Source organism: Manacus vitellinus, unplaced genomic scaffold (genome assembly GCF_001715985.3).
Source record: "Manacus vitellinus isolate BGI_N305 unplaced genomic scaffold, ASM171598v3 scaffold_37_pilon, whole genome shotgun sequence".
NCBI lineage: Eukaryota > Metazoa > Chordata > Aves > Passeriformes > Pipridae > Manacus > Manacus vitellinus.
Genome location: NW_021940517.1, coordinates 2,171,503 through 2,184,581, shown reverse-complemented (window position 1 = coordinate 2,184,581; position 13,079 = coordinate 2,171,503). Strand labels below are relative to the sequence as shown.

Sequence of the window (13,079 nt, the reverse complement as noted above, 5' to 3'; positions counted from 1 at the left end):
ATGTTCTCATTCTCTTAATTATAAACAGCTCAGACTATAACAAAATATTTGAAAAATATATAAGCTCAAAGATCTAGTTTAGAACTCACTTTCTGAAATCCCTGCACTGGAAAGTGAGTGTCCTTGTGAGTGGTATAATGGAGATATAATGTTGATGACCCTCAGTGGTTACTTACTCAATTTTTTGCTTATAAGTAAAAAGACTTTTCAATGCAAATCTTGTGAATTCAGTCGAGAAGGAATAATCAAACTTTTTTCTATTTGATAATAGCAAAAATGGAATTATGGGTGTAATTGAGCCTATCCAGACATTAACTTTTTTGGTAATCCAAGGATGAGTTTATCAAGGTAGATCTTTATATATTGCTATTTCATGGAACAAATGTAAATTAGAATTTATTGACAGAAATTGAATTCTGTAACTGATGTTTTACTGAATCCTCTTTTAAGAGGAGATTAATTGAAACACAGCAGAAATTGAATATACTGTGATCCAGACAGGGTGGCTGACAGATCCAACCACAGGTATAGAAAGATTAGATTGTGTTTCGCTGCATAAATTGTTACGTAGTTACCTCTAGAAAAGTGTATTTAACTATATTAAATGGTTGCATTACATAAGTTACAAGTAGAATAGAATATTACAGTTCTAAGAGAAGGATAAACTACTGCTTGTAATCACTACTTGAGTTCATATTCTTAATGTGTTGAATGATGTAATCAGAGTGGTTTTATAATATTTCTTCTTTGTGTAATCATTAACTAAAACAATAACTCCTGAAGAGTTTGCAGCAATTTTGTGCTATGTCACACTGATCTCTTTGTTATTGAACCCTAGTATAGCTGGTGTCTTCAGCTAAATTCTACCTTGATAACATGAAACTTTCTCAGAGTGCTACAATTCAAGCAAAATAATATGTTGCTTATCAATTATATAGGATTATATAGGATTACTAACTTGTATAAATATGTCTGCTGTGATTTTTTTTTTTTTTGTGGTATGAGATATAAGGCAGTTGTTAAACCCTTTCTGCAGTATTTTTTAAGAGACTTATAAGCCATTTATTACAGCTATACTGCAAGTGTGATACAAACTTTTTGGGTTAAAATTTCAAGTTTAACTTTCTGATCATGATCGTAACCATGAGGATAAAAGCAGTATTTTTTATAACAGTGTATCATATATATGTTCTCATACTGAACATTAAAAACTTGTGTTTCTAGTGCATATGAAAGGGTGAAGATGAATCTGAGATTTGTTCAGTTTTTCTATAATCAGTCAGAGGCTGGAAAGCTTTCTCAAAGTTCTGAATTCAAGTGTTTCTCAGGCACTTAATATTATGTTAATCAAATTGCTTAAAATAATCTGATGCTAAATGGTTTAGTGTTAAGGTTCTTATCATTGAGACTATGGTAACCATAGAACAGTCTTGGATCAGTCAATTGCAATACTTAAACCAAATGGAAAAAAATAAATATTATTTACTGGGGACATACGGAAGCGATATTTGCTTACAGTTCCTAAATAATAATTGTTCTGTGCTTGGAATTGTTACAACTGTCTTTTTTTTTTTCCCCTCAACTGAGGAATGAGGCCTTTCCCTTTGTTTCTTTCAACAGCAAAATGTCTAACAGAGACTACGTTCCATGATTTGAGACTCTCTTAACTACCTGGTGAAAGAAATAATGCAGAGAATAATATAGACATCAATTAAAAAATAGCTTCCTGATTAGAGCTCTTGTTGGTTAATTGAACAGGATCGTAGTTAATAAGTGATGTTGAGGCCAAATATGCAAGAGGGAATTGACTTCCAGAAGTCCCCATTTTCTCTAGATTCAAGGTATTTGCAAAACACTCAAACAGAAAGATGCTCTGCTCAGACCAGAGTCAATTTATTATAATGCAAACTTCTCTTTGAGTAAAGGTAGCAAAATCTTCCCTTGGAAAGGCACATTGGCACTTAAAATGTGGCTTTGAGAATCTTATAAGATGTAATAAAATGTGTTCTAGAGATATCTTCAGTAGCTGTAGCAGAAAGATAGAACACAGACTTAGGGAATATCCCAAGCTTTCGGATAGCTAAACCTCTGTAGGCTGAATCTCACATTAAAGGACACAGATAAGGAAATATTGTATGAGCAGCTATCCTGCATAAGCATTCTCCCTAACTAAAGTGTGTTGGGTCTGGCTGGGTTGGAGTTAACTTTCTCCATAGCAACCCTCATTGTGCTGGTGTTGGTTCTGTTGAACATGGAGGAAGCTTCTGGCATCTTCTCACAGAAGTCACCAAAGTCACTTCTCTAGCCTCCCCCACTACCAAAACCTTGCCAATACATAAGATTAGTAATTTGAAGATCACTTTGGAATCTCAGATGTGGGCAGTAGATAAAACCAGCCATTGCTGTAGTTGCCTTTCCCTCTCAAGATTAAACATCTGTGGTGTTTTGACAAGGCAATTGAGGCATAAGACTTGGAAAACTTCAATTTCTTACAGAAAGTAACCAGCTACTTATGGATTTTTAAGGAGCAATTGTTTTCAAGGCCCAATATAGGGCTCAGAAACATGTTCTAGCTGCTCTGCTGGTAATGGCCGAAGTACAGGGAGAGAGTTTTCTCTTTTACATTACATATATGTGGCCTTTGGATACACTACATCTTTCCCAGTATTCTTCCCATGAATGTAGGTACTTAAAGAAAAGACAGTTGTTTGACAGGCAACTTCTTCAAAGCAGCATGGTGAAAAAGACTAAATTGTTGACAAAGAGGGTATAATATGAATTCGTCTGGTTTTACTCAGCTTTTCCTTGCATTGGTGGGTTGTATTCTATTGGTCATTGTATTATGGTGCTTTAAACAGGCAGTGTTTTGAAAGATGAGAGTAAGTATGAATGGAACACAATAGAATTTCTTCGGTTTTATTCTTCCAGTTGCTTTTTTGTTATGGAGACATACTTGGAAACAAGGCAAATATGTGTATATTGACTTAAAGACTTAATTTTCAGCATCTGTGATTTACATTGTCATTTAGGTGAATGTATAAAATGAGTCACTCCTTACTGTCATTAGGCATTTTTCTGAAATTGCCTCAGAACTGTACCACACATTATTTTAAATTCTGGATTTTTAGATTGACAAAGAAGAGAAGATGGAAAATAATTTGGGTCTCACTAGTCTTGATTTACTTTTCTCCAGGGCGATGAAATGAAGAAAACAGGTATCCAACCTATTCCTATGATGGACAGAGACAAGAAAGATGAAGTCCCTCAGGGTCAGGTATGAACTCTCTCAGTAAAATGGTACATGTTACAGTATGTGTGCGTATATATATATATATATATATATATACACACACACACACACATATATATATATATGTACATACATACATACCATAGTTATGGTATAGTGTTAATAAACACTATATATATGGAAAAAACATTTCATATATTAGTGAAAATTGCATTTGAAATTAGGGTATGCAGACTGCTGAATTCTATGTTCTGCATGCAAAACCGTTAATTTTTTAAGTAGCAGTGAAAAACTTGTTTTCAAATTTGTACTTGAATGACAACGTGCTCTTTGCTGTTGTCACTTTCTCTCTTCTTTGTACTTGTAACTCTGGCTCAAACCACAATCACCTACAATTTTGAGGAGTGTCAGTAACACTTTTTATCTTAGTAAATGGTTGCTTCAGCTCTTAGCTAAAAGGTTTTGCTGTTTTATCCTGAGTATAAAATGAAATTTATCCCTTGTTCTTGGTTAAAATATTCAGGTTTAGATTTCAAAATGTTTGCAATTTTAGACAAATACTTCTTCATTAGTTATTTGGATAACTGCAACCACTACTTTTTGACATTCATAAAATAATGAATGTGAAGAGTTTCTTGGGGATAAGCAATAAAGGGTGTATTTCTAAGAACCTCAATTGTCTAGTTTTCCAAATCTTTGGGTTCTGATATTCATGTGCACAAGTGTGCAGAAATGACTGAGTTTTATGCTTTCTCTAGGGAAAATTGGAATTTTGTAAGCACAATTTAAAGGGGAAAAAAGTCTTGGAAATAATTTTTTGGATAAACAAAAAAGGTAGCTTGTCCTTTGATTATCTGAGTAGAGAAAAATAACTGTAAATTGTTCATTGTCCATACATATATCTATATATGTATAAAAGGTGTTTTTATTTCAGTGGCCTCTGATGTTGTGTCAGTTGTTAGCACTCAAAAAGCATTTTATGAACTCTGAAATTAATAATAATATTTAAAATTATATATTACAACGTATCACAAAATCATGGTAGATTGCTAAACAAAACTACTGAAATTTTTGTATTTTGGCACTTCACTCCATATGCTGTATCATATTTTAACTTAAAAACTTATTAAAATCACCTTATTATAGTAAGGAATTGGCAGTTAACATACTAAATTTGTGTGTTCAGTACAAACTTAAAATAAGAAAAAACATTTTTCTGCATTTGGTTTATTTTTCCACACACTATTTTAGTTATCTTTGAACATCTTGAAAAGTACATGGTATTACAGTATGTACAGATATCTTGGCATTTGTAAGAGAATTGTTAATGAAGTGAAAGATCTAAGAAACAAGCTTTTTGTCTCTTTAAATTCTAATAAGTATTGTTCAGGTACTGTCTTCATCAGATTCTCTTTTACTTTGTGCTCTGTTTCATGCTTCATAGTAGTATAACAGTAAAATATTGAACTAAACAGGACATTAAAAGCCAACTTCACTAGTATATTTGTAGTTTCTGTACCTTACAACATTACAGAAAAATGTGAGATTTAGGATGTGTATGAATCTGTAAAAGCAACCCTTCCAGTATTTATGAAGAGACTGAAGAATTTAGTAAACTATTATCCTCCATTTCACTGGGCTCTAGCAAAAATAATTAATGAGTATTTTTACTATTTTAACTAAAGCATTAACATGTTATTTAAATGACAATGATGTTTAGGAAATGAGGATTTGTATAAACATGTAATCTCTGAAAATAACTACTTCTGTCTCAAATACTCATGTTTGATAAAAGTAACCTTTACTTAGCTATTCCTCTCACTTGGGTGCCTGGATCAGTTGTGCTTTACACCCTTTGCAGCACAACTGATTTAAGGTCTCTGAGTTTGGTGTCTTCCTATTGTGAAGCTTGCGCTGAGGATTTGTTCCCAGGTTAGCAAGGATCCATTCACCTTATGTTCTGCCCCTCCTTTTGGAACCTGTGAAGAAAATAGAAACAAGAAAACAAAGTCCCCCTCAAAACAAAGCAAACAAAAAAAAAGTAAAACCAAAAACAAGTAGGAAGAAAATGACACATTATGTGAAATAGTGTGGATGAGCAGACATTCTATCTGTGTATAGCCTTGCCTTCTCACCTTCTTTCTGTTGTTTACATCATAAATATGTCAGCTCAGACCGGTGGGTTCACAGATCAGAAAACATGTCTTATTTTTATATAGTAGTAAGTACAGAGGCGACTTGGTTACTCAGCAGTATGGGAGGAATCTTTGCATTCATGGAGATAAGTTGCCCTCTGATTTCTGAGTAAGGGTCAATGTTTGGACTATTAAAAAGAGTTATTATCAAATGCTTCGGTCATGGTACAATATGTAGTATTTCAGTAACAGACATTTAAAAATTTTGCCCTAAGAAAGGGATCATACTGCACTACTGTAACAATTATCATAAGAGTCTGAGATAAGTGACTGATGCTATAATGAGTCTGAAGGTAATCTGTCATCCTTGATAATATATAAGTAGCATTTTCTAGAAATCCCTTCATGTCAGGACAATTCAGCTGTGGCATTGTAGCTGTTATAGGCCCCTAAGCCTGTATGAATCACATATCATTAAAAAGGTGCTCATTTGGTGCTCTTTAAATAAGATTATGTTAAAAATATATCACTTAAGTGCATGCATAAGAAAGTGTAAACCAATTATTGATCACAGTGCACACCTTTCAGAGACTTTCCAAATGTGCAAAGCCTCCATCATGTTAAGTAAATTGAGCTATGCAATGCATACCCTGGAGGACGTCAGAACAATCCAGAATCTGACTGTATTTTGGCAATGCTGCACAACCTTCCTTTTTTAAAAAATAAAATCATCACATGAATAATATTTGCAGAAGTATCTCTACCATCTCCACCTACTTTCCACCACTAGTGACATCAAACAGCTAGACAGATTCTGAGCAAATAAAATGAATCAATTGAATAATAAAAGGTTCTGTAGAAAACCCTACTTGAAGCAGAAATACCAGTCATAAAAGAAAGGCATGTAAGCAACTTGTTATTACTAGAGATTTCACTGTTGCTGCTTATTTTGAAGTGTTCAGATCTTAAGAGGAGATGCAGAAGTGTGAATAACTAATATAGGCCGTAATTAAGTAAATAGTCAACAGCTCGGAGCTAGCTGGCTGTTAGCTTCCAGTGTTGTAGTTTGGCAACATTTTTTTTTTCATTCTTGTTTTTTGTAGATTGGGTTCTACAATGCTGTAGCCATCCCATGTTACACCACACTTGCGCAGATCTTTCCTCCAACTGGGCCACTACTCAGAGCATGCAGGTGAGTAAATGTGCATAGCGTGTAGCTTGGTCAAAGAAAAAACAAGAATGCTTTGCAAGTTTGTCTGGAAATGAAGACTTTTAATTTTAGAATTTGCATGCAGATAAACAGGGATACACATCTCACATTAATCTATGCTGAAACCCAGAGGTGATAACTGATGTCTGGGACTATCCAACACAGATCTACAGATACAGCTGATTAAAGTGAATTGGGTGCCAAAAGTAATTAGAGAGGAACAGTTCAGTGTTTATGCATCGCTGTCTAGGCTGGTTAAGTGCAATTTCCTTCTGTGTCCTTTTTACTTCAACATGGTTCTCACAACAAAAATTGGCTAGAATTCTGTTTCATTGAAAAGATATGGCTTTAGCGTGTGGTTTTATTTCATGTCAGATCATTTTTATTAAAAAACAGAAAAAGAAATACCCACAAAATATTCAGTAATTGGCAGCATAAGAGTAGTAACACTGGGATGAGGGAGAGTCAAATGTAGCTTTCTCCTATGAATCAATTGGTATGTAGCTTGGGTTCTTCTTGCAGAGAGGCAGGAGTCATTTAACCTATTGTCTGCTTCTACCCTGGAATGATGGTGGATTGCGTTGTAGGGAGGTCTGTCCAATAATTATATCCTGGACCTTAGCAATCTTTCCTGACAAAACTTCTGTTGAAACCAGTATGTATTTCATGAAAATGTTCCAGTTTCAGCTTAATCAGTATTTTCTAAAAAAACCCAGTTGGTTCATAAAGCCAACAATCTTAAGTCACATCTAGTGGGAAAAGAGAACTGCTTTTCTTTCCGCTTATATAATTTTTTTTCTGTCATAGTCCTTAAATTCAAGCTTATATAGAACTTTTTATTTGTGTTAAGTAACAAACGTCTTGAAATTTAATATAGTAGTTAGCAAAAACATTTCATTCACACCCAAACACTCTTTCATATAGCCATGAGAAGAATACGTAGGTCTGTATCAATGATACAGAGGACTTTCTTATGAAAAACAGTGAGTATCCAGGAGCCATCTTTATAGTTGTTTTCCTCTAAGGTGCCTCTGCTGGGCATGGCTGTGCAACCCTTATGTGGATATGAAAGGAGTATTCAGGAGGACTGGAGGCTCTACCTCTGTAGTTGTTTTGTTAATAGGGCTACAGCTGGAATTTTGGTTAGCATCTGTGCTTTAAGAAGAGTAGCAACTCAGCGAAGCTCTTTCTTTATGAAGGAGCTAAAATAATGTTTTGAGTTCTTAGTGGAGAGAGACTAAATAAACTGACATAATATATTTAATTTGTCCAAGAGAACCATAGAATCATGGAATGGTTTGAGTTGGAAGGAACCTTAAATATCATCTAGTTTAATCCCCTTGCCACAGGTGTGGACACCTTTCACTAGACCAGGACTCAGAGCCCCATCTGAACTTCTCTTGAACACTTCCAAGGATGGAGCATTCTCTGAGCAACTTATTACAGTGCCTCACCACCCTCACAGTAAAGACTTGATCAAAATCTGTCTCCATAGCATGCTTTCTGTTTAAGCAAAACTCATTAATTTAGCAGGTTAAGAATACTTGCCATCTAAATATTCAAAAAAGAACATTCGGGTGTACCTTTACTCCCCAAATCATGATCTGTATGCTCTTAACACGAAAATGTCTTGCAGAGTCTGTATGATTAATAAAGTAACCTTAGCACTGGATATCAGGAAAGTTCTCTTACTAGCACAGTCAAATGGGAGGTCTTAGAAATGGGTTTGTATTTACTGTAGAACTATTTGCGTAGTCAGTACCTATGGTATGAAGTTAGTGTTGTTATTCCACTTAATGGAAACTGAGGTTTAGAGAGGCTAGATTGAGTGCTAAGACTGCACAGCATCCTTTTTAGAAGCAGGGTTCTGGGAAGACACAGATCTTTTGATTTTTGGACACATGGATATCCAAACGAAGCTTATTTACAAAAGTGGCCTGTATTACTTGATGGTCCATCTTGTAGTACTCAGACAAGGAGGCTTAAAGTTGAATTGTGAATATTAAACACCCATGTAAGCATGTGTTCTAGATGAAAGATTCTTCATAATTCTGAAGATAAAGCATGAACATCTTTTCAAGAGCAGGTTTCTCTGTAGAAGGTGTGATGTCTGAAGCACAGGCAATCAGACTCATGGCAGAGATAATATGAACTTTTTCTGTTACAGAAATTATGTTTGTTATTTGTTATTCAAATTGTAATACTGATATTTCTGAAAGCTATGCTGACATAGTGTCCACACTGGGCAGAGCTCTTTACAGACACAGCTCCCTGTCTTGCTACTGTGTATTCTTTAATTTAGATTGTGCTGATGCAGAACTGGAGCATAGGTGTGTGGATGAGGTTTAAGATCTCCTTAATAATAAAGAGCTTGCTGAAAATCCACACCCTGGCATAAAGTCTTCTGAAGAGCAGTTTTATCTTGGCCTTGAAATTACCCTCTGCTTTGTCTCTGAAGAGAACGAAGAGGAAGCTTGAATTCAGACTTGGAAATGCAAAGTAGGAAATCAGAACACAGATATAACTTCAACTCCACAATTAGAAAAAAACAATGTTATTGCCAGGTTTAGAATAGTCTAGAGTATTTCAAATAGCTGATTTTGCACTATATTTTTTTTCCCTTTATTTTTGATAGGTAATTGTTATTCAGTGTGAGGAGAGGAATACAGCCTCACTCTTGTTTGGTATTTCCTCTGTTGCTGACTGAACAAATTTTGATATCACCCATTCACTAGCAATGCTCATTCTTGGAACACAGTATTTAAGCTGCTGCATCCTTGAGTTCTTTGAAACACAAACACCAATAATAGCAGCAAAAGCAGCCAAGGCAGCATGTGAGCATCAAGGTTTTTTCTTTTGAGAGCCTCTGGGCATTTATTCCAGACAGTGGGAGCCAGGGCTTCACCGGAAGTTCAAGAGCAAATTAATCATACTATCAACACCTTAAAAAAAATAAAAATAAATTAAAAAAAAGTATCACATTGATATTCCTGAGATAGGGTAGCAGCTATCAGTCTCGGTTTTCTCGTCTGGTAATTTATTCCACATTTTTAAATGCTTTCTCGCAATTCTGTGTAGATCAAAACTACTAACCACCTGTGTTACAGTGTTCAGAATAGGTCTTTCCTATGTTTTGTAGCCCACATACTCAATAGGCCTACCAAAGAGGCAAATATATGGCAGTGTAATTATTTTGAGGATGAAGTGATTTATTTTTTTCCTTTTTTCAGACCAAAAAATTTAAAACTGTTTTTTTGTGCTTTTATGTCTCTCAATTCTTGCTGAAATTGATTTAATTTAAAAATATTTTGGCTGCAATTTTCGTCACTTTCCCAGTTTCAGGAAAGAGACGTAGAAACAGTGATGGTTCACTTTTTCTGATCCTTAATGCCCAACTGTATTAGCTGAGGTTCAGTGCCGTTTTAATGCTGGCTTCATGATTTCCAGTTGGCCTGGAGCATTGGCAGAGCAGGTTTCCATGTGCCTGCAGAAAATGGAGTAGGGGTGTTCACCCTAGAGGCACCAGCTCTCTTTCGTAGACTCCATCTACTGCCTTCTGCCACAGAGTTTCTGCAGACATGTCTCTCCTGGCTCACAGCTGGGTTTTCCCACAGCCATGAAGGCTATAAATTTGCAGTGGAAGAAGGTGGTACCCTCTAGCATCAGGGCTTGACCTCCGAAAGGTGTACCATAGTCTTGTATATAGTCAACATGGATATGAATCAGACAGAATTATAAAATGAGATAACTGAAGTTGAAGGCTGAAAAACGTAAAGATGATAAAAGCTTGATGACATACAAGAACTAATATACAGCATAATAAATATCAATGTGTAGTACAACAGACAGTATTGTTAGGAAGAAATAAATCTCAGTAAACTTATGAACAGTGCTTTACCTTTGACTCTTTTGCATCTCCAGGGACAATCTCAACCAATGGGAGAAAGTAACAAGAGGTGAGGAAGCCTCTATATGGATTTCCTCCCAGTCCCTTGCTCCTGGGACCTCAGATTCTCTTCCTGTGAAGATTGATGACTGAACAGCAGCAACAGACTGCTTCAATCTGAAAAGAACCCCTTCTTATTTTGGGGATTGTTTTTTTGTTTTGTTTCATTTTTATTTGGAAAAAAAAAGGAAAAACAAAAGCTACAAAATTCTAACTAAGAAGTAGACCTGCCTAGGAAGGTAACACCCATGGAGTTACCTCAGCTGAATGACTCTGGCAGCCAATCTCCTGACCTACACCAGTGACACAAAGACAACAGAGGGAAAATGACAACCCAGATGTTTTGGAGTCAGCTATCAAAAGAGAACTTGTGAATATAAAAGACTGGCCTTATCTCATGGGCTACATTGCTGAGGCCTTAATTTAAAACTGATGGGGGGGTGGGGGTGGGGGGAATCTTAGGGGGTACTTCTAAATTGTATCTTTATAGTAAGGGTTTCAATGGTACTTTTATTATACCGTACTGTGGCTGGCTTTAACACCAGTGTCACTTGGGAGTTCTTGGCTATAAATAGAACAATATACCCATTGCTATTGTGAATGTTTATGTGTGATCTACTTGTAATCAGTTTGAATTCCAGCAGAATCCTTGGAGATTATAATTTATGCTTAGGTTACAGTGAATTCTCTTGCTGCAAACTAAAGGAAAACCAACATTCAGGTTAAAGTTTTAAAGTACTTCATTAAGCATCATGATGCAAATTGTCTGTCACTCATAAGGGAAATGTCGATAGAACTAGTGATGGTGCTTTGTTATTTAGAACGATTTATAAACCTAGACAACTCCTCCCTTAAAACACTAGAAGTACTGGATAATTATCTCTGATATGAGAGGGAGTTTCAGGTTGGAGTTTTTGTATCCATAGTGACAGAAGTATCAGGTTAAAATTTAGATGTGACAGCAAACATTTCCTTGCCTAGCTCACAATTAAGTAAAGTCATAATTTTTATTTCTACCTGCTGAGTTGTATTTTAAAACTTATTAGAGACATACCTGAAGTATGCTATCTGCTGGGAACAAAAGCCTTGTCAGAAAAGTCAGGTCTGATAAGAGGGATTGTGGTACCATCACAATAAATCAAAAATGTGTTTGTATTGACTAGCTTTTGTGTTGCACAGTAACACTGCATGTCTTCTACTGCTTTTTTCCCCTGTCCCAAGATGAGTGAAATTAGGAAACTTCTCCATTTGTCTGTTTGTTTTTTTCCCCTAGTTCAGCAAAATTTCCTGGATTAGAACTGCCTTTCTTAGTGAAAGAATAGCTGACTGAAGAAAAGTACTCTAAAACAGTGTGTTTACAGTTCTGTGCTGACTTAGGCTTTAGCCTTACAAACTTAGGCACAGCCTTTAAGACTGTATGTTGAATGCCACTCTTAAATTTAGTGCAATTGTACAGAGTATGTTTCAACAACACTTAATTTGCCTTTGTCTGTCTCTCAAAGATAATGAGAAAAAAATCTTCACAGTGATCCACACAGTAGGTGAAAACACCTTCTTTGCACACCTTTCACATACAGCCTATACTGCATTATATGCTTTTTCATAGGTAATGAACACTTGTAGTGGTTCCATGATAACATGGCCATTGTGTAACTGCAAAAAATACTAGTAGTGATTTAAAGACAGAACACAGGTTCTCTTTTTACATCTCATGTCTTTTGGGCTGTATTGCTCTAATAGGCATGCCATCTAATGGGTTTTGTGTGAACAACCTGGACTCTTGAGTTTTGCCTTCTGTTATGGTCGAGCACATGCCACTATCTGTATATGTGTACAGTATGTGATCCATAATCGCATAATGTATAAATGCACCTAAGCCTTTGCTGTACATAGAGATCCCACAGGTTGAGAATTCAATATGAAGTTATCTTATTTGTATGATGCAGGTTACAGCCCCATAATTTTTTGCTGTGTGCTTTGCCAATTCTAAATGCAGAAAATAATTGTTAATCACAGCAAACTGTTTTGAAATTTAAAAAAAAAAAAAAATGGAAACAATTACACCAAAGTAGATTGAGTAATATCTCATGCTGTGTCCTCTGTTTTACTCCTTAGCTATTCTGTTTCAGCTAAATCATGCAGATGCAACCTTTCATCCACTAAGTACTTGAGACACAGTCCACTGATCCTAATTTACGTGGAAATATCTAAATCTGTGGTGACTACAAAAATACTCTTTGAAATTCAGATACCCCAACAACTGGATGGAACATTTTCCTTCATGGTTAAAGTATATTTGTGGTTATTCTGCCCTTTTTTTTTTCTCCATTTAAAAATGCTGATCTTAAAAGCATTGCAACACTATTCCTTATCACACTATGTCTGTGTGTATAGAAAGATTTTCATTCATCTTTTACTCATCGACAATAAAGATAACTTCACTAGTTCTGTTTCTTACTATTCAAAATATTTGACAGTATCACATATGATTTTGTTTTGAAGTTTATAAGTACTGATAGAGAGCCTGTTTCCCTGGCA

General features: G+C 35.5%; 1 protein-coding gene across 4 annotated transcripts in view; it reads left to right on the top strand.

Moving 5' to 3' along the window:
* Nucleotides 1–12,574, top strand: part of PDE10A (phosphodiesterase 10A) — a 350,975-nt gene extending 338,401 nt beyond the window's left edge. For 3 of the 4 annotated variants that reach the window (XM_029961608.1, XM_029961609.1, XM_025895638.2), the window contains 3 exons: nucleotides 3,194–3,274; nucleotides 6,489–6,577; nucleotides 10,517–11,161. In XM_029961608.1, coding sequence (XP_029817468.1) covers nucleotides 3,194–3,274; nucleotides 6,489–6,577; nucleotides 10,517–10,634 — 288 coding nt within the window. In that variant the 3' untranslated portion in view covers nucleotides 10,635–11,161. Of the gene's footprint in view, nucleotides 1–3,193; nucleotides 3,275–6,488; nucleotides 6,578–10,516 lie in introns of all 4 variants that reach the window. The other variant, XM_025895637.2, reaches the window with a different exon arrangement.
* The last annotated feature ends 505 nt before the right edge of the window (nucleotides 12,575–13,079 follow it).